Below are 21,942 nucleotides of genomic sequence, written 5' to 3' on the forward strand. Positions count from 1 at the left end.
AAAGGCTTGCACTATTGGGATGAGACAAACTACATTATCCATACACATTGCATGGAAAGTATAAATACAAAGCTCAATTGGGCACATTCTTACAGTGTACAAACTACTCCACTGCTCCAATTCTTATTACATTTTTTAATAGTATATGCAAGAATCTAGTCTATACCCAAACCCTCCACTTGTACACACTCATATAGCCTACAGTAGGCCTACTGGTGTTACTGAATTTGGCAAATCTGCCTTTGCAGTCATGGCATAAAAAATGCTGTTCTTCTTTCTTGTGTTCCGAGCCAAGGAGTAGGCCTATGGGATAAAACAGAACCAGCCCTCTTGGCAAATCAAATTACTTTATTTTCAATATGCGTGATATGTTTTTTTTTCCCACACTCTTTTCATTTTTATTTATTTAACTTTTATTTATCCTCAAGAGACCAATTGAGGGGTGACCCTCATTTACTTTATTTTTTGTATTTAAAGTTATGAAAACCAACTTTTGTGTATAATTATATCATGGCCTATCACATTTCAAGAAAAACTAAATTAGACAGTCAATCACAATTTTCATGTGATTTTAATAAATAGCCATATAGGTCAATCAAAATGAAAAAGGCACAGATCACATTAATTCCCATCAAAGTCAAGAAGCCTAGGGACAGTATGTTGACATGTTTAAAAATGGTGTGTCTAATCCCTATATACTATTTCCCACTCTAGTTTTTTGAAAGGGATTTTTTTCCCCTTATCCAAATCAAGGATTTAAAGGAAATTATCTAAAATTGGGATATATTAAGAATTTGTTAGTGAGTTTATTAATACCAGAGCTGTGTGTAGGCTATATTATGTAGCCTATTTGTGTATTTGGCCTATATCAGGGGTGTCAAACTCTGGCCCGCGGGCCAAATCTGGCCCGTTTCGATATTTAATCTGGCCCGCGAACCAATTCGGCAATTCCATTAAATTCGGCCCTCATAAAATTTTTTAAAAAAAAAATTCTCTCATGTGGAGCCTGTGCCATATCTGCACGTCGCACACGCTCCCAACCGTTAGGACACTCGCATAGCTTACCACTAGGAATGTCTTCTGAAAGTTCCACAGCTCAGGATTTTAAGCCATGAATTGATGAACTTGCATTGAAGAAAAGATGTCAGTTTTCTAATGGCTGTAAATAGGCCGATCTATGTAGCTAAATAGTATGCTAATATTGATGATTGATTGTGTCAACTGTCTAAGGATGAATGCTAACATTATCTGGTTTCTAACTTTTGCCTCAAGTTACAATATAGCTCGCTAGCTAATGTTAGATAGCCGCTGATAGCCCACCCCTTTTGTTTCCAATGGTGGCTTTGCATTTCATTACCAATGTAAAGTGTCATAAATAGTTAACACTGGTGCTGGGTCATGATTCCTATAAAAAATAAAATAAAAAAACGTGATATGTTTTGAATGTGCAGAAAGTTTAGAAAAATCCAAGAGAAAACATATTGTGGCTCAATCCAGGATGCCTGAGAGCCTTACTGCATTATAGTCCTTTATAATTGTTTCACCAGGAACCTGAATGTTGTCTTTTCCTTTAGAAAAATAAAGACATTTCTACAATAAATTAACGCAGAAAACAGAAACAGAATAAACTACCAGAATACAGGAAATTAAGTGTTTGATGCACAAACATTTCTGGGGGAGCACCCCCATACCCCCCACCTATAATTTGTCCCCCAAAATATGTAAACAAAGCCTATGCCCCTGTATGTACGCAGGTTATATACCTAGATATGTTGTTTAATTTTTGGATTAAAAAGAAGGCATGTCAGTAAGCGACATGTCTGGCCCTTCGTGTGATTATCAAGTCGTAATTCGGCCCTTTGTGAAAATGAGTTTGACACCCCTGGCCTATATGAATAGGCTGCGGAAAATCATCATAAGGCCACCTCGGCAGGTGCATTGAGTCATCGAATGTGATTGGTTCCCGCAGCTTCCCTGTCTTCACCGACGGCCAACCAACGTAGCCGCCGCCTGCTGACGTAGGTTTTGGGCCGAGTGCCAGTTTAACTCAATTCAAACTTTTCCCTCAGATTTGTTTCCACGATGGACACAACAAGTACACCCTTGTGGAGCGCCCGCCAGCAGCTTTAAGAGACGTTGAATTTCACATGCCGCTGTCAGTTTACCCAAGCTAGTTGTGTCATTCCCGCTGGAGTTGTTTCACCCATTTGCTTGGCCCTAGGAAGACCGTGAAGAAGGGCTGAACGCGGTGAGAGTGTCCAGTAGCCTACTGACAACTGACAGCCACCATGTCAGGTTTAACACTACAGGTAGGCTACATTTAACACCATACAATGTCTGATTCGTCGAATGAAAGTTAAATGATCGTGGAGACATTAGGGGCCAATATTGCGTCAATTAATATCCACCGGACGTCAATTTACTTACATAATGCTAGTTGCTACTTTACCCAGACAGTCGCACTGGATTTTCCAGTTCGACTTGTTTGCTTCTCCCCATAGTCCCTGTCTTTGTGGTTGTCAGATGACATGTAACAATAAGGTTTAACTGCCTATATTAGCCTACTATTCAAAAGACTCAGTTTCGCTCATATGGGATGGAAGAGTAGGCTATTAGGCTACCATCTCGACATGGCTTTAACCGTCTTCCATAGGCGGACAATGCGGCAAAGTGAGTTTCTTATTGAAGCAAACAACCAGACTCCACCTAAAAGGGTTAAACAAAGGTCAGGTCACACTTTGAATATGTTTTGAATGGGGGCAGCCATCCAAAGCCCTCTCTGTCCTGGTCAAATAAGATGTATAAGTCTATAGGCTACATCACTATTTCATCTTATTTAAACAACTGATCTGGTAAGTTCGTATCCCATCATAAAAAAAAAATAGCCTAATAAAAGTAGCCTGAGGTTTAATCTGATTTTAAAATGAGTAGGCCATTTTACTAGTCATTATAATATTGAAATACTGAGTTTATTGTCTTTGAATGGAATCCAGAATTGACTCAACTTCCCAGGAGAGAAAGAGGAAAAGGTGCACCTGTTGTGATTGACAGGAGGCGTGTCCGGGTATTACAGTAGATGAGAGGCAGAAAAATATAAATAAATGCCCCACTAACTCCAATAGCATTTTGGAGTATTCATCTTTATTCTTGACATTTATCAACATCATGAAAAAAAAACTTCCTTATCTGATTTTTTTTTTCTCTCTCCTGTGGCCCTAAAACTCTTCTGTACTTTAGTATGTAGTGTAGTAAATAGAAAAAGTATGCGATTTGGAACGCAGGGTAAATGCTTCTAAGGTTGAGGCAAAAACCTTAAAAGCTTAACTAATGCAATGGTAAAACAAATCCAACAACATTGCCTTTTTAAAATGTTTATTGTGCAGCATATCTTCATGTGACTTTATTGTGATTCACAATATCTCTCTATGTATGATAGTGTAGTAGAGTGTATATAGGGGGGGGGGGGGCTATTTTGATCATCGTTTAATCCACTGATTATTTTTTTAATACTTTGTAATTAGTTGTTCTGCTGTTCCCTACAAAATGTTCTATTTTCTAAACTCTGTTTATGGGGAATGACACTACAGTTTAAGTTGAGTTGAGTACACTATAAACCGATCAAACAGTATGAGTCAGACCAATCACAATGCTTGTTTCAGCATTCAGTACAATGTGTAGAGTCACAAATATAAGCAGATTAACCTGTCTACCACATATAGTCAAATCATTGGCAAGCTCAATGATCCAAACATCTCAAGAGGTTCTATATGTAGACACTCTGATGATGTCATTTTATTTAGTGTTCTAGAAGTTTGTACACTAAAAAAAAGTTGTGAAACCAGATTTTATAGCTGGCCTAATAGCAAGGATCTCATCATCATGGAATATGCTCGCTGTATGTAAAGTGTACTTTTGATTGATAGCTGCTTAGCGGATCTACATTGAACTTCATTCACAGAAGCGTGAAGTTTAGGCACAATTTGTCCTAATTTAATGAAAATATTTTGAAGGTCAACATTTCATGCAACTAAAGGCAAAAGGTCTTTTTACATTCCATATCATAAATTAGCATTTAAATAAGTGTAGTATCATTTTAGGTATGTTAGGTAATTGTGGGCATGTCATGATAAACTGTGCTTCCCCGTTCAGGATAGGGTAAGACGTGATATCTCATAATGGCCCCTAGGTGTGAATATGGCTGTCTGTGTAAGCCACTGTAATTCAGCACGTCCAAGGTGCACCTAATGCTTGGTTATGAGTATGACCCATCTTGCAATATTAGATAATGAAAATGGATTTTATATGGATAAAGAAAAGAGCTTGCCATATGTTGTTGGCCTGTGTAGTGTCACATGGTTGATGAGTAGAGCAGCAGCTGCCATAGGTTTTTTTATTCAAACACACAGGTTACACTCTCAAACTACACTCTCACCAAAGGAAGGATTTCATACATGTTGAGCTGTGTGAATAGCTTTCAATAGAGGTTTCAGTTACAGCCAGTTTTGACTGAGTGGACTTCAAAAATTGTTTGCCAAAATGTTAAAAAGCCAAGCAAATGCAGACATTTTCATTTACTGCTAGTGTTTCTAGATAGTTTTTATTTATCGTGTGTATCTACAGTTCCTGCTTCCATCCCAATGCAATAGAGGGAATGGCATTTTGTTTGGAGTGCTCACAGATTGTAAGATTACATTTAAGGATAACAATCGGCCACGTCATGATTCCTTTTTTTTCCCAGAAATTGTGTGACTGTAAGGGAAATATCATGTACCATTACAGAGAGTAATGTTTCCAAGTGCATGGAAGACGAGATGAATTATGAAGTGGAAACATTAGGATTTGTTGCTTTTTTTGTGTTTTACTTAATTTAATATGACATAGCTGTATCTCTTGGAGTCTAGAATTCACCATGGACAATTTATTTTAAACTGATAGATTCATCAAAGACAGATTCAATGACACTATTTAATAATTAAAGTTAAGATAACACATCCTTGTAATAAGCATTATTTAATATAGGCCCTTAATAGATGCTTATCACCTTTATTTTTGGTTAATAAACTATGACTATATAAGTGTGTTAATCATAACATAATAAACTTGTTTACTGTGAGATTAAGACATTTAAAAGCCCTTTTATAAATATGTATTGAACTTCAGACTTTAACAATGTATTCAAGCAAAGAATGTTTACCCAAACATTTGTAGAACTTTCAGATTAGAAGATGATAAATGCAGACATAGGTTGGCTTTCAAACCCTGGTTTGGTCACATAACTTTTAAGCAAATGTGTACTTCTGTTGCAAGTGTTAAGTTATGGAATTCTCAAGGAATTGTACGCTAAACGTATTCCTCATTTTGAGAATATGTTTAAAAGAGAAAAAATAAGTACTTAAGATGCGACAAATGGAATAGATTAATTGTTTTAGAGTTTGTGTCTAATTCTTTTTTCTGATATTGCATGTGGTAGCTGTGATGGAAGTTCTGGAGTTGGAGGTCAACTCAGGTGGAAGAATATTTCAGGAGACTTGGATGAATTATGAAGCAATATTTATTACAGACTTGGCCAAGGAGAACCGGACTGCAACTCTTGTGACTTGCACTTCAATTCTGACAAACTCATGCTTAGAGCTGTGTTTTAACCTTGTGCTATCTCTACCACCGTGACCTCCCCGGCTCGGGCACCAAGCGTACCAATGTTTTGGTTCAGAGCTGAACACAGTGAACCATAACATTCTGGGGTAGAAGGAGATGAGACTTTATCTATACAGCTGACCTATGTGTCTCCTAACAGGCTCCAAGGCTGACCTAGAGTCTGAGAGACAAACACACAAGATAGGCATATATGACCTATTAATCTTTACCATTAATATTACAACTAAAGACCCAAAATTCCCTCACAGTAGCTATTGGTGTAAAATAAATATTGGTGTCTAATGGAACTGTACGTACAGGAGCAGGTTACCTATTATAATTTTATCTTCTCCTTTTAATTTTTAGTGTACAAAAGATTTTAACAAATTCATTATGTTATTTTGTAAACAATGAATGGAATAAATAAATGAACATTTCTAAAACAAACTAACTGCACAAATTAAAATTATTGCTCAGTAGATAGACAATGAATGAACATTTAACATTTTACAAGTTATGAAGTCCTATTACTCAAAGGACTTTTTCTATATGCTCTACAACCATTTTTTGTAAAACAAAACTGCTGTGCTAGGATTAGCTCTGGTGTGTGTGTGTTGTTAAGAACACACAAATGAAAACTCAGTAATATGTTGTATGATGAGTTTTCACTGAATATTCAAGAAACAATATATACAAACTATTTTAATTTTCAAAATCCTTTCTTGAGTTTCCTCTCTGCCAGTTGGGAGAAGTTAACTTGGCGATGTGGTGCAGGCGTATTCTCATCAACACTGAGACAACCAGAGACAGAAGGAGAGACAGGTGATTCTCCATGCCAACACTGGGTTTCTTCTAGGGGTGGGAATCTCTTGGCACCTTTCGATTCGATTCAGAGGTCAACGATTCGATTCAAAATCGATTTTCAATGCATCTCAATGCAAATTTTTGTTTATGTACATACCCATGTGTGAATTTCAAAAATATATTTATATACACATCTGAGTTTGCTACTCGGAGTTTGCTAATCACTTCCTACTTTTGTGATGATCATTAAAGACAATCAACAGATGAATTGCCTTCTCTAATATTGTATTAAGAGAAAAGCTTTTCTTGTCACAAATATGACTTTCTATGAACAGTGCAATAATCAATGCAGCTTGCATTTCAACACAATATGGAAGTATGTAAAAACTAAACCGATTCAGTTTTATTTTATTTCTAATCTCGTAAATCACGTTTCTATAGGATTTCTATTCTATTATTTTCTATGTCATTTCAACACATTGTACAAAAAGTATGGCTTGGAATTCAGCTCTCATACAAAAACGTAAACAGAGATAAAGCCGGTGCAGGTCATGGGTTTGCTGCTCTCAGCCCTTTTGAAGCCACTTTGGAAACAACTCGCACATGTGTGGTGTGCATGCGCAAATATATATATATAAAAAAAATCGATTATTAACTTTTCTGAATCGATTCAGAATCGTCCGAGAGAGAATCGATATTAATCGGAAAATCGTTTTTTTTTTCCCACCCCTAGTTTCTTCCACATGCTTCTCTAGTGCGAAGACATCCTCTGTCCCGATGTCCTCAAGTGTGCAACCACGACACACTCACCAGGAGCTAGCCCTCTCCGCAGCTCTCGCCACCTTCAGAAAGACAATTAGAAAATGTTAAAGGGGACATATTATGAAAAACAAAACATTGCAGGTGTTTGGGCACCCTTTTAGGTTATTGGGGTCTCTACCAGCACACACAAGCTTCAAAAAAACAAATGTGTCAGTTTCTTCAGGGATGCTTTTTTAGAAAAAAGGGGGATTTGAAGGTTTCTTCCAAAAAACACAGACTGGTGACGAAACCGGTCGGTTTTCATTATCATAAATACTCCCACGGGAAAGCTTACCAGAAACTCGGTAGTTGATTGGCCAATCAAGACGCCCCGTTGGTAATCACACACAGCTGAGCCTCCACTCGCTCATGCAACAACAGAGGAGAAGCAAGCTGCAGTGTTAGCTCATCCTCAAGCTACCATCACACCCCAGCCTCGAAGCAGACCGGGGCTGAATGGATTTACTTACATTTTTTGTTTGGCTATGCCCAGCAAAGGTTGGCAATCTAGTGTGATCTGCTGTTATACTGGAGTGTGGAGGAGATTGTGCCTGGAAGACAGAGAGACACCATCTCTCCTCTGGAAATGTAAGTAGTCCTATTTAAAAACAAATCTGTCCGTTTATGAGTTCAATGTGTGTAATGTGCTTTAATTTATCCCTCCTATAATAACCAACGCCGACTGAAACGAGAGAATGTCTCTGGGTTAAGTAGTTAGCGTTAGCGTCCGTTAGCGTTAGCGCCCGTTAGCTTGTATGCTAACGGTTAGATCTGTGAGTCTGTCCGTGACAGCCCGTGTGAAAAACAGACGGTGAAACTGTACGGTGTGTTGGAAACTGAAGAGTATTTGTTTGTTGTTGACAGTGTGTAGTTATGCAAGCAGTCGTGGTACATGCAGCAGTAGGCCTATTACATCTCTAGTGTAATGTACACTATAACAGACAGGAATACTGTAATTTGCCTCTGCTGCTGTTTGTTTCCTGTCCATTATATTTCAAAAAGCACACAGTATCACTCAGAACTCGTTGCTTCTTGAGCAAGGGTTATACTGAATCTATTAGTAGCCTATCTTATTTAATAATGGAAGAAAAAATATATTTATTAGTTTGTAGCTTTGCCATAACTACAGATGTATGATGTATGCTATGTAGGCTACATGATGTAACATTGATTGTGCCATGTTTTACAGATGAGTGACCTGACGGAGCGTTGACCCACAAGGACCGTCACACTATCTGTTCCATCAGAGGACTGTTCACTGGATGGAACAGGTGGTCTTCTTCAGGGCCCACCAGCAACAACTGGACAGTTACATACAATATGGCTTTGCTTCTGTTTGAATTATGTACACTTTATATTTCCATTTCACTGGCTATGAATAAACTGCTTTATTTTCAAGTATGGTTTTGGTCATTTTAAAATGTAATGATACTGTTTCAAAGAAAAAATCTTCAGAGAGATAAAGGGTTGAATTAAAAAACGTATAAGTCAATGCATGTAGATCGGTCTGAAAACTAGTCCAACATCCTGACTATGAAAATGTGAGTTTCAAGTAATCCTTTACTACACGAAGCAAACAGTGACAGTAAGCAACACAATACATGTTTTAACAGTACAACTTTATTATAAATGAGTGATCACAATACAAATGATACATTACCTACTAGATATTGAAAGGGTGTCAGATAATTTGCAGCTCTGACTGTAATTGTTTCTATATATTTTTTTTTTACAAAAGATAATGTCTTTCCAGTGGATCTTGACATGATACATTCCGTTCCTGCCACGTTACTGTACATTTACAGCATGGCATCACAACCAAAGCTTTTTCACTCCACTGGGTTGTAGATCATTCCCCAGTTTAACCTGTAGAGACATACATAAAACGTTGTATGTTACAAGTTTAGAGAGTTTATTCATAAATACTTAGCTCATATTCTGTTACTGACTGTGACATATTTAAACTGTATTTACCTGAGGATAATGTCAGGGAAACCAGAAATCTTGATGCAATTTTCACAGTTTTCAGCTCAGACTCCTGCCTGACCAGGTTCAGTTGTAAAGCTTTTGGTTTAGAAGTGATAAGTGTGCTGATATTTGCTGTAGAAATGAAGGTAAACATGGTAACATCGATCTCCATGCTGCATTGGCCAAAAGTAAACAAAACTGACAGCTGGGCGTGTGCCATGCCCATATAGGTAGGTATAGAGTAAATGAGCAGGGCGGTGCATGCACGCCCATGTAGATAGGAGGGGGGTAGATGTCAAAACCAAATTTTTTAGGGAGAGGCCAAAAAAGGCCTGAAAAGGCAATGAAGAAATGGGCATTGGTAGAAAACTAATGGGCTTTTTGTACAATAGACCATTAACACCTTTTCTAGTAGACCTCGGAAATACACATTTAAACCCGAGTTTTTGCATAATATGTCCCCTTTAAAGCTGTGTGCTGTGTATGAGAGGTTGGGTTGGAGCTGATGGATGTTTTTACTGACCTCAACAGTTCCTTTTGAGTGAATCAGCCATTGAAAAGGGACACACTGGTGAAGTGGTCAGCAGACAGGGTCACAGTTGCCATCCTGTCCCTGTCACGTTGCCTAATTCTACTGGCTTGACACACCATCTAAACGTCAGCTTGCGGAAGATAACCCTGGAGCTGTCCAGCAGTTGGGTTGATGTTCCAGCCGCTTTAAAAATGGAAACAAACAGAAACACACAACCTTTTCAGATATTTTCAACCTTTCATGTTTTCCTTATATGAATAGTAGAGACAGAAGTGGTAGAGTAGGAGACCAGCTGCAAACTACATGAAGATGGTATATGGTGCATACAGAGGGTGGAAATATGATACCATTAAGAAGACCACCACAAATACTAAGAGACATGTATTACCTCAAGCATCTTGCGTGAGCATTTCGCAGGCATTCAAGATGACGAATACCTCATCACCTGAAGAGGGGTGAGGAAGGCTGGTCTTCAGGGCTTCATCTGGGTTTCCCTTTAGATCAGCTCCGAGCAGCTTACACATACCAAGATTGGTGGCATTCCCATCCATGGTTATGCTCACTACTTTGATGGAACGCTCATGCAGGGCCTCCAAAGCGTGGACAACAAGCTCTTTTTGCGTGTCAGGTGTGAGTGTGGATGTGAAGAAGTAGCCAATCGGTGCCTTCCAATGGGCCTGAAGGCCAACGACCGTCAATACGAGAGCCTCTGTGGCAGGATCTGTTTCATCGCAGCCGTCGTCTAGGTCCACATTACCAGACGTATGTTCAGTCTGAGGATTGTACTGCATATGCTTCTTGACCAACATGGCATCCAGCACCAATGTAACGTGACAATGTCTGTCTGGTTCTAATTCACATCTACGCCCCAGCATGTTCAGCATCATTGTGTTCAGGCCCGGCTTGTCATCCAGTGATGACCACCACCTTTAAAAGAAATGAAAAAGTACTATAAATGTATCGGGCCAGGGAATGATCAGCCATTTTCCTTAAGCAATTCGATATTGTACGTTTTTGACTACTTCACTTTAACCTCTCTAGCCCTGACCATATTGTTTGTATGAAATCAAGCCCAACAATTTTTCTTGCTTTATTTAGACCTTTATTAAACAGACCTTTAGGAAAAAATCCTTTCTTGACAAGACTACCCATGAGGAAGGGCTACAAAGAAAATATTGTTGTTTAAAACTAATAGAGGTTGGTCTTGTTTCATTCTGGAAGAAAACATTACAATACCTTTGCAATGAGCGTGGATGAGGGAGAGGAAGCTGCAGCGTGCTTCTGAGGTAGCGGTAGGCCTTGGGTCCATGCAGGTGTAGTGTGATGGCAAACTCCCTCTGTTCTTGGTTGTATTCGTTGGCCTTTTTCTCAAAAAGGTGCAGTGGGAGATCTAACAACGAAATAAAGAATTAAGTCCACCGGTTTTCAAATAAATGACCACAACATTTGATGATGGGTGTGGATGTTCAGAGCCTAGAGTAGATGACATCTTGCCAAAAGTCTAGAGCAGTTAGAAATGAACAAATACAATTTCCAAACAAATTTGCCGCATGGGCACAAACACATCTTTGCATACATAAATTACGCAGTTATAGATAGACCTGTCGCGATAAGCAATAAATCAATTTATTGCACGATAAATTAAAATGAGCGATAATTTCCATTTGCACGCTTGTTTTTTTTTTACTTGTCTCTCTCTATCAAAGAGACTGGATGACAAGAGTTTTCACTCCGGTTTATCGGCCCTCTCGCCTGAATTGTGTTTTGTGGCCCCACTGGAGCCTTCAAGGCAGCGTGCCGGGTTAGGGTTAGGCATTCAGTTGGTGATGCCTTGAAGGCTACGTTGAGGAGGAGGAGAGCCAGAGAAAACAATTTGGAGGAATAAAAAGATTGATTCTGTATCAAAGCCGAACGCGTCAGCTGCCGTGTGGGAGCACTTGGGGTTCAAACCGAACGGCCGGGGTTGAACCAATTAACCTGTGTGAGCCGATATGTCGCATTTGTTGAAAGACCATATTAACTAAACGCGCCAATACCACAAACATGCATCTGCACCTAAAACACAATCTCCCCATGCAATTTTCCAAGCTTGGAAAACAAACAAACAGATGTTTAATTCATTGATAGTTAAAATGTAATTCAATGCATACAATGGCATTGAGTTGATGGTACTACTTAAATTTGCAACACAAAATATGTAAAGCGTTGCTATTCTTATTTTATGGTAGACCTGTAGAATAACCTGTAGAATCTAATTGAGACTGTAGTCGTTAAGTATGCACTGGCATATAACAATAATATACCATACAAACATACACATTAATAATGATAAATAATAGAAATGTAAAAAGTAGTAGAATGTTGATCTATATATAAGAACAATAGTATGTGTATTCTTTTGAAAGGGTGTACTTGCATTATTACGCCATTATCATTATATTAGTTGAAAATAGTCTCAAAACTGCAATATTATCGCAAAAATGTCTGGGACAATTTATTATCCAGCTAAATGTGTTATCGTGACAGGCCTACAGTATTAATATAAAAGGACATGTCTCTGGGCCATAGACAAGGATCTAAGGAATCAAATCAAACCTATACGTCATTTTACCTGCATACAATCCAAGCCTCTGACTGAGCTCTTCAGTCATCAAGTTGTTCTCCCTCAGCTCCATCAGTACATCCTGCAGGGAACTCTTCAACCTGGTCTCACGCTTCTTTGTGTTCCTCTTCTCAGTCTCCAGTCTGACTACATTGTCCCTAGCCTTAATGAACGCCTCCTTTAGAGCAACAGGACAACTGGACAGAGCATAGGTGTGGTCCTAGTAAAAGGGAGGGGGAAAAAGGGTTCATACGGACATGTGTGTCACAAATGAAAGTCAAATCGCAAATAAGACGTGTTTTCATATGATCAATGCAATGAGGTTTAAAGCTGATTCAGATACATCAAGTACAAATACTCACAACAGGCTTAAACTGAGGCAGAGGTGGAGGTTCAACAGGGGCCTCTTGAGAGAGGTCTAATGGAAGGTTCTCCTCGGCTGGCCCTGAAGTCTCAGTGGTGGGGGCAGTGCTGGCTGTTGACTTTAGTGAAATAACATTCTCAAGAAAATATTTATCACTGACATACAGAATGCAGAAAGCCTAACTAGTGTACCTACTGTTAGAAGAGAATGAGCAGGGAATTTAAAGATGGACGGGACAACACCAAGTCTGATCCTGACAGTTTGACCAGTCCGGTCAAAATGCTCTGGCTTGAAATGTTTACTGCACAGCATAGATTCATTACTGGCTGCAAAACCCTTTCTCCTAAGGGCCACTTCCCATTCCCTTCGCTGGTCACCAGCTCTGGGAAACCTTAAAGTAAGAAAAGAGGCAAGAGAAGTTACCATTTAGGTGATGGCATTTACCAAAACAAATTGACATTTAAACTCAAGCTAGGCTTAACTAATGCCGGGCTTACACTACGCAACTTTTTACGCGATTTGATAGTCGTAGACGATTTTAATGGACAAATAATGAAAGGATGTCCCCCGCACGGAATGTTGAATTACATTTTTTTAGATAAAATGATCACAATCGCGTTTGCAGTTTTTAACATGATCGGGCATGACATTTAGCCTACGTAATAACTTCAAGGATATATATAGAAGACTCAGGGCCAACGGACTGGGGCTATTAGTTAGACAGGCTTTGGGGGGCCCAAGGCAGACGGGGCCCCATAAAAAAAAAAGAGCTAAATATAGGCCCCCAATCTTCGAAGGCCCCGAACAATGCCATTCAATAAAACAAAAAATGGACTGGTTCATGATAGGCCCCTGACCCTTTTACTTTAAAAGGTTCAAATATTTCTTCTGGGGGACCATTACCCCGGACCCCCCTACAAGGTCCAGGGTCCCTAACACAGTCTCCCAAATTCCTGTGAGAAACACTTTGTGTGTTTGGTTATTAAAAGTCATTAGACCAGGGGTTGTGTTTATTTTAGGGCTGTCAAATTAAGGCGTTAATTTCGATTAATTAATCACAGAAAAATTAACGCGATTTAAAAAAATTAACGCAGATTAATCGCACTTCTATGTTGCCCTTTGACCCGGTGCAAAAGAGGTGAGGCGATAGCGGAGCTGCACCTGTAGGTTGCTGACACGGCCCGCACGGGATTAAAGAGTAAAGAAAGAAGCATAGAGAGGGACGTTTTATGGGAAGCTCCGGGCAAATAAGCATGAAGGTAGGAATACGTCTTATGTTATTCTCCGCAGTGTCTGTGCATTATTGATTTAGTGGGTGCCTAATTAACAATAGGTTCAAAACAGTATCTCTCAATCTTCCTCTGTCTCACTTTTGTTTGCTAGCTGCGATCGTCTCCTTCAAACGGACACCTGCCCCCTCTCACTCTTCCAAGCATATGCCTGTCTTTTTTCCTCCTTTGTGTGTGTGTGTGTGTGTGTCTGTGTCAATATTTTTGGCTATGAGTAGGACGGTGAATGAGTCGGCATAGGCTATGCGCACCGCACCTGTGGCAGTGCAGCGCTGTCTGTTGAGGGAGATAGACAGTCATTTAGCCTGCTTGTTTTTTTGTGTTTTTTTCGGCGCTAGTAGTTCCTAAATTAATTTAATGTAGTAACCTGGCTGAGAGGAGGAGACAGAAGTTACGAGAGAGAGAGAGAGAGAGAGAGAGAGAGAGAGAGAGAGAGAGACGAACGGTAGCCTATACAGTTGTTTATAAACAGGCATAAAAGTATCATATAAGTATGCGATTAATTAATCACAGAGCCTGTAATTAATTTGATTAATTTTTTTAATCGCTTGACAGCCCTAGTTTATTTACAAGTAACGATTTTGTCCTTCATCAATATAAATATTGTGTTGTGTTATCTGGCTCAGAGGGACCAGCCACATATGTTTTGGAGACAAACATGGCTTTTACACAGTTGTATTTGTAAGACCTCCTCTCAGGGGGCCCATCAGGACTTCTTGTAGAGGGGCCCAGAAGTTGATGCTACGCCCCTGAGAACAGAACACGGCTTCCCAACTGTCTCGAAACGTTCGCGGGGGTTCTCAATTTCCTCGCGAGTCGCAAAGCCTCGCTGTTGTGTCGCATGAATTTTGAACAACAAAAAAACGCGCGACAAATGTACTCTCATAATGGTCACAGAGTCGTCGCAGGTGTCTCCAACCCGTCTCTAACCTTCGCAGTTTAGTTTCCATGACTCAGGAAGTGCGAGAAATATGAGACAACTTTGCGAGGGGTTGGCAAAGCTCGCCCCAGTATGCGAACTGGGGAATTTTGATCCAAATTTCGGCGTAGGCTCGTGCAACATTCGCAAACGTGACTGCAAGTGACAATTGTCGCCAATTCGCATATTCTCTCGCAGTTTTGTGTCTCCAACTAGTCTCAGCCCAGTGAGATAGGGCCTTAACGATGACCAAAATATTTTAATAAAAAAAATGCATCTCACCTGTGGAAAGTGATTCCCTCTCGTCTGGTGTCTATTGAGCGACGGTTTACACAACCGTATGCAGCACAATAAACGGGCATTTTTTCAAACAAAGAGACTGTTGTTTTCTCTCCAACTCTTCTAGCGTGAAATGACTCATGAGAGAGCCTACACAAGATGGCGGATTCGTGTGCCGAGCTTTCTTTATAATGTCACTGGTGCCGAGGCTGAGTGTGGGCGGGGCGTTCTAGTCTTCTATTAGCAGGGGTGTCGGGTGTCAAACATAGCCTACTAGAAAGCGCGATGTATGTTCACGTCATGCACTCGGGTGAGTAAACGAGCAGCAGACAATATTCAACTGGTTGCTAAAATAAACCCAGAACTGCTCCATGGGAATATTTAAGATTCAGGTACAGGAAAGTTGACTCCACATCACCGTGGAAACACAACATCCTATCTGTATTAATCAGCAGAGACAGAACAGGAAAGTTAGATGAATGCATGAATGATGGCCCAGCCCCAGGCACGTTTCAATAAGTTTACAGAAGTGCCACACTGTTACTGTCTTTGACTTATGGAGATATGCATTTAGTTATTTTCAAGGGGAAAACACATTGTATTTATTATTTCAACTATTAAGTTATTTTGAAAATAGCATGCTAGTGTAGGCTTAAATTTTTTTTTATGTTTAAATTTGGAAATACATATTCCAAAACGACCAATAACCTTGGAGCAAAATACCCCTACATGTTTTGCTGCCACACCTCCGATTCCCCTGGGCAGCGTTCCTGGGGGAAACACTATCCCTTTTGATCCGTGATAACGTAGACTAGCCTACATGCATATTACTGAAAAACAAAGCTAGGCTAAATATTTGGAGTTGATCGTAACGTACGTTACTTTGCCATTATTTTACTGGTCCGGCCAATTTGAGATCAGATGTATGTGGCCCCCGGACCAAAATGAGTTTGACACACCTGATTTATAGCCCAATGTATGAAAAAAAAAAAATCTAATTTTAAATTGGCCAGCCAGCGGCAGGTCTGGATTTCCAGGCTACCTTTTTAATGTTATAACTTATAAGCAATCAATTAATAGTTAAAGTTTCTTATAAGTGCTTATACAAGTAGTATAGCCTAATACTAGATAATAACATAAACATTTGTTATCTAACAAATGTTTATGTTATTATTAACACAAATTATTGTTAATAAGCATCTATTAAGGGCCTTATTAGCCTACCTGTTTACTAGTTATTAAAAGGACCTATAATATAAAGCGTTACCATGTTCTGATAGGTTTCAAACTGTATTGGAAAGCTAAATCTCTATCCACCAGGGGGAGGCATTGTGCCAAATGTTAATGATGTGGGGTTGGTAGAATTGTCACAGCTTGAATTAACTGTGCGGTCTTCCTCAAACACTTTACTTCTTGAGCAAACGTTTCATTAAATAGCTGCTCTTTCCTTTTTAATGAGCCAGTGGACACAACCTGTGCTGAATGTCCACTTGGATATCACAATTTAAGTTTGTCCATTCACATATTTGAAACTGTGTTGGATGGCTGTCCCTTTTTAAAGTCACTTTATCACTATTTGACTTTGTAAAATAATTTTCAGTTCCATATGTATTTATAATACTCCGAAACGTTTTTAGTAGCTTATTTCTTTTTCCCAATTTAGGGGAAAAAGTTTCCAAAAAATGTATTATGAAATTGTTTCTTGGAGGAAAAGTTGAATTTTCTTTAAGCTTGTTTCTTCACTCTTGTGCTCAAGAAGAGGCAACAGAAACCATTCCTTTTTAAAGGAGAAGTAAGTGTTTTTTTTGTGAATATACGTGTAAAATCACTTTATATTCATACAGCAATTACTGAAACAGTATGTGCAGTTCATAACACATCTCCCCAGTCATTCAGCTTTGCAGTAATTGCTAGATATAATTTTTGAGTATCCCGTTCGTTTTTATCCAATCAGGAGACAGAGCGGTATAAAGAGGCGGGTCTCTGTGCCTGTGAACCATGACCCGCTGCTCTCCATCACTGTACTATCTGATGAAGACGGCTGTGTGTTCATGTGGTGGTGACGTAGGGAGGGGACCGCTAATCGCAATCACTGACAGGAAGTTAACTAAAAGGACCATATTGCTTACTTCTCCTTTCAACTGTTTTTTATTTTTATTTTTATTTTTTAAGATATTTTTTGGCATTTTTCATGCTTTATTGATAGTGTTAAGAGACAGAGGTGAAATGGGGCAGAGAGGGGAGTGACATGCACAGAACGATCGCGGGCGGGAATCGAATCCGGGTCTGCTGCTGGGCCCGGCCCGGGGGTGGGGAGGCGCCCTACCAACTGATCTAAGGCCCCCGACTGTTTGCATTTTTAAAGAAGAAATAGGCAAAGGTTGCTCATCGCTAGTTAGCTTAGCTCAAATACTCTCAGTCAATAAGAAGTATTAACCTGCCTCCGGAGTCCAGCAACAGTCAGGAGAACAACTTTATGACATCAGTAAACACTCCTGTGTGCTTATCGGGACTGCTTTATTTACCACATTATGTTGCCCTCTATACTTTTGGACTTTATGTCTCTCTTCTACTCATGAACACAGTTATTTTGTTTTGTTGGCCTGCTGACACGCACATACACGGTGGTATGCGCAAACACACTGCGCGGTTTCCTTACGGTATATTATTTTATTCTCAGATGACACTTACTTGAAACTTAGAGTGTGATACAAGAAACCCACCATGTTGTGAGATTTAGGCTTAACCATAAGTGCTATGAGAACATTGTGTACAGATAAAATAGACAGCTGGGCAATGATGGGTAGGCCTATATAGTAGACATAACACACAAATATAAACTAATAATTCATATTTTTATTGTTTCATAATAAGCAAGACATACAGTAGGGGAGAACGGGGTAAGTAGGCACACTTTTTACCCTAGTGAGAATTGCTTATCACCTAAACATCTTTCAATAGTCATTCCTACATTAAATTGAAGCTTAAGGTGTTGGCTTGAAATGTGTACCCCTCACTTTTTTTTATCTTATTGTAATAAAGAAGAAATTAATCATCAAAGACACCCTTACACATTGTGACAACCAACCCCATCAAGGGGTCGGTTGTCAAACACTATGGGGTTGTTTGTCACAATGTTATCTTAATGGGAATAATCTTAAAAAGAAGGCAAGCAAGTAGAACTAAATTAGAAAGTTTAATTGCATTGTCAAGTTGACAAATAGGCCTACATAACTTACTGTAGCCTTGGCAGCTGGTCTAGTTTGGGATGCACTGGGTTGTTTTGATTTTGTTGCCCTTTTTTCTTTTGCATGCTAGCTGCCTTTTCCTGCTCTATTCTTTCCTTCTCTGGGGTGTCAGTGAGGATAAAGCTTGACAATTTATTTCGTTATTGGGTTCCTTTTTTGGCTGCAGCCTTGAGATAACATGTGACAACCAACCCCCCCAAAAAATGTGACAACCAACCCCAACTTGAATTTCTTGCTAGCATCAAGGCCAACAACCATCTGACAACTAATTAGCTTGCTAACCACAATCTAAACTATAGTTTACCCTTCACACTTTGTATGGTTAACAAGTGTTTTGTTATAAACCCATTGTGTAAAAGCCTAGAAGAAAAATACTGAGGAGCTAAATATTTTCAATTTGACATGAAAAACGCAAACCGTCGTCTCACCCCAAATTCAGCAGTCCAAGGAAGACTATGTAGGTGACCTCTGATCCCAATTCTGGATATTTACATACCAAGATTTCACAGACAGCACCTTCTGGTTCCGAGATATAACGATTGTGACAACCAACCCGCGTGACAAATTACCCCGTTCTCCCCTACATACACTATATATTGTTTTAATGATTTAATATTGAGTGATTGAATGCGTTGTGTTGTGTGTCCTTCAGGGCGGTACCCTGCAGGGCCTGGTAGAGGGGGACATCCTGGACCCAGCCTACCAGCAGCGTTTGGAGGACGCCCGTACTCTGCTCAGGCAGAAGATCCAGAGAGAGCTGAAGATCAAGGAGGCCGCAGAGAGGATGCGCCGGGCCGTCACCAACCGCAAGAGCGCCGCAGACGTGGAGGGCCAGCTCAAGGCCTCCAGCCGCAAGCTGGAGAGGCTGCACTGGGAGCTGCAGGAGCTCAACGCTAGGTCTATGGCCACAGAGAGGGACAGCACCACAGGTAACTTCTTTAACACAAACTGTACAGTATTTGCTGAAAAGGCAAATCACTGGATCAACACACTCTTGGGCTTGTAAAAGTTTATTTTAGTATGTGTACATTATTTATTTATTTATTCTGTTTTGTTGTTGTTTTGTTTTTAAAAGCGGACTCAGGGGATCGCACAATCATTCCGATGTTGTACTATTCAACTGCAATGAATATCTTGAATTTTTATTTAAACGTTCCAAATTCAGCAGCAGAAAACACATTACATTACATTCATGGTTAGAGCTACAGAACACTAGAAAACTCTAGGCCGGATGTAGTAGACATATGTTTAAGCATACTAAATCTGACCACAAGAATTGGGACATCCTAAATCTTATTTCTACCATATTAAATTGCAGAAAGTATGGGGATTAGAACGCAGGGATTATTTGTGAAGTTTAGAGGACGTCTGATTTTGGCAAAATTTAGGTGGTATTCCATTGTCTACCTTATGTGTGTTTTAATAATGTTTTATTTAGGATTTATTTGATCTCCGAAGTTTGAATGTGTCAACTTCTTTCCAGCTTTACCGCAGTCTAGACCTGTCCAGTTTATTCTCAACATTGTATTTCCACTAATAGTCTCAACATTTAGTCTTTTGTCGAAATACATACATTTTTTTTTAAAGCTTTCTCCCCTCATGTTTTTCTCTCTCCCGTGGCCCTAATACTGTCAAAACTGGAACATGTTTGTCTTTTTTGCTAAGCTCAGTCAAATGTTTGTCACTGTGGCTGACAGCAGTGCCCACCAATGAAATGATTAACCCTGCGTTCCAATACCCATACTTCCCTACTATTTAGTATGCCAGAAAAAGATTTAGGATGTCCCAATTCATGCAGGTCAATTGTAGTATGCTGAAAATACATAAATGCCCCCACTAACTCCAATAGCATTTTGGAGTATTCGTCTTTATTCTTGACATTTCTCGACATAACGCGCCCCACACACATCCTACCTCTACTGCGCGTCTACCTCGCGTCTGCGTCTGACTTTTTGTCACAGACTGTGAAATCAACGTAGAGCGAGCACACATCCAACCTCAGACGCACTGCTGAGGCGCGTCGGAGGCACGTCTGCAGCGACGCTCCCCTTCACCTCAGGAGGCTCGCCTATTTTTTTCTGAGAGCAGCGCGTCTCTCTCGCGTCTCTGTGCTTTAACTGATAGAGAAATACTCTGCTGACAGTCATACCAGCAGCATTCACTCTAGTTACACGTTTACCCGGTGTGTTTATTTCAAAATAAAACATCCCTCAGTCGTATACGCGAATAATCCCTTTATTTCACGATTTAATTGTGCAATCAAAATCCGAGGGATTTAAAACCTAATTTTCAATGAGTTCTGGCATTTCATTTTTGGATAAATGACACATATAGAGATCCAATATAGTGAAGAAATAAAAAAGATCATGATGAGCGCAACAGTTTTCCGTTGCTCTATCTGTGTCTACGGCCTTCTTCTTCCCCGACCACACCCCCCTCTCTCTCTCCCGTATAAATCAGTAAAGTGATTTTTGAAATTCTCTGCTGAGAGTCGCATTGACTTCATACTGGCATCTTTCGCTGTAGTTTCACCATTTCCTGGTGTGTCCCCTTCAAAATAAAACTTCCAACAAGCGAAAATATGGCAAAAAAAAAAGAAAAAAAATGGCAATGGGGCGCACGGATTACTGTCCAGACTCAATATAAATCATATGCATCATAGATGACATGAAAGAACTTAATTTTTAATGGGAATTATCTATGAAAACTCTATGTAGAAAGATAGGGCTTTTAGAAGCAGCGCTGCAGCAGCAGCTGCTGAGACGTTGCATGTGTGTCCGAGAAAAGTCCGAGAGAGGCAGCAGTAAGGTAACGCGACGCGCTCCAGAGGTAGACGCAGGATGTGTGTGGGGCGCGTTATGATTAAAAAAAACTTCCTTATCTGATTTTCTTTCTCTCCTCTGACCCTAAAACTCTTCTGTACTTTAGTATAGTGTAGTAAAAAGAAAGAGTATGTGATTTGGAACACAGGGTAAATATTTCCCAAGATTTGTAAAGCCTATCGGGCCATGTGGTCACTCTGCTGCAGGTTGTTCAGAGGAAGTCGATGGCTCGTCAGCAGAGTCGTGCCGGTGGGAAGAGGCGACATCACCGCTAGTCAGCCGAGTGAGAACCTTAAAGAAACAGCTCACCATGGAGACCAAGGTCAAACAGGGCGCTGAGAACATCATCCAGACCTACACCAACGGCTCAGTCAAGGTAACGTTACTGTACAAGACGGCCCACAGTAACAGACATCTTAAAGGCCAGGACACACTACGACGACCGATTTCACGGCACACACCAAACGGATTCGTGTCCCCGCCCCTTACAGACTCTCCGACGGCGATTATCGGGCCGGTGTGTCCTGGCCTTTACACACACGCACACACATGCACACACACACGCACACACACGCTCAGCCAGTTCGCTGATAGATTGAGCACTGGCTTGTTATTCCCAGTGGGTAGAGAATGGTGCTAACATGAACACCACTGCGTCTGAATTATAACTCCTTGCTAGG

The 21,942-nt window shown here is 40.0% G+C and overlaps 1 protein-coding gene across 1 annotated transcript in view; it reads left to right on the forward strand.

Annotated features, from left to right (window-relative positions):
- Positions 1–2,087: 2,087 nt before the first annotated feature.
- The window catches only part of pkn3 (protein kinase N3), a 39,350-nt gene continuing 19,495 nt past the window's right edge, over positions 2,088–21,942 (forward strand). The window contains exons 1-3 of the mRNA XM_080047074.1: positions 2,088–2,309; positions 19,093–19,369; positions 21,469–21,638. Coding sequence (XP_079903200.1) covers positions 2,289–2,309; positions 19,093–19,369; positions 21,469–21,638 — 468 coding nt within the window. The 5' untranslated portion in view covers positions 2,088–2,288. The remainder of the gene's footprint in view (positions 2,310–19,092; positions 19,370–21,468; positions 21,639–21,942) is intronic.

This window comes from Ammodytes marinus (genome assembly GCF_949987685.1).
Source record: "Ammodytes marinus genome assembly, chromosome: 18".
NCBI classification, from domain to species: Eukaryota; Metazoa; Chordata; class Actinopteri; order Uranoscopiformes; family Ammodytidae; genus Ammodytes; species Ammodytes marinus.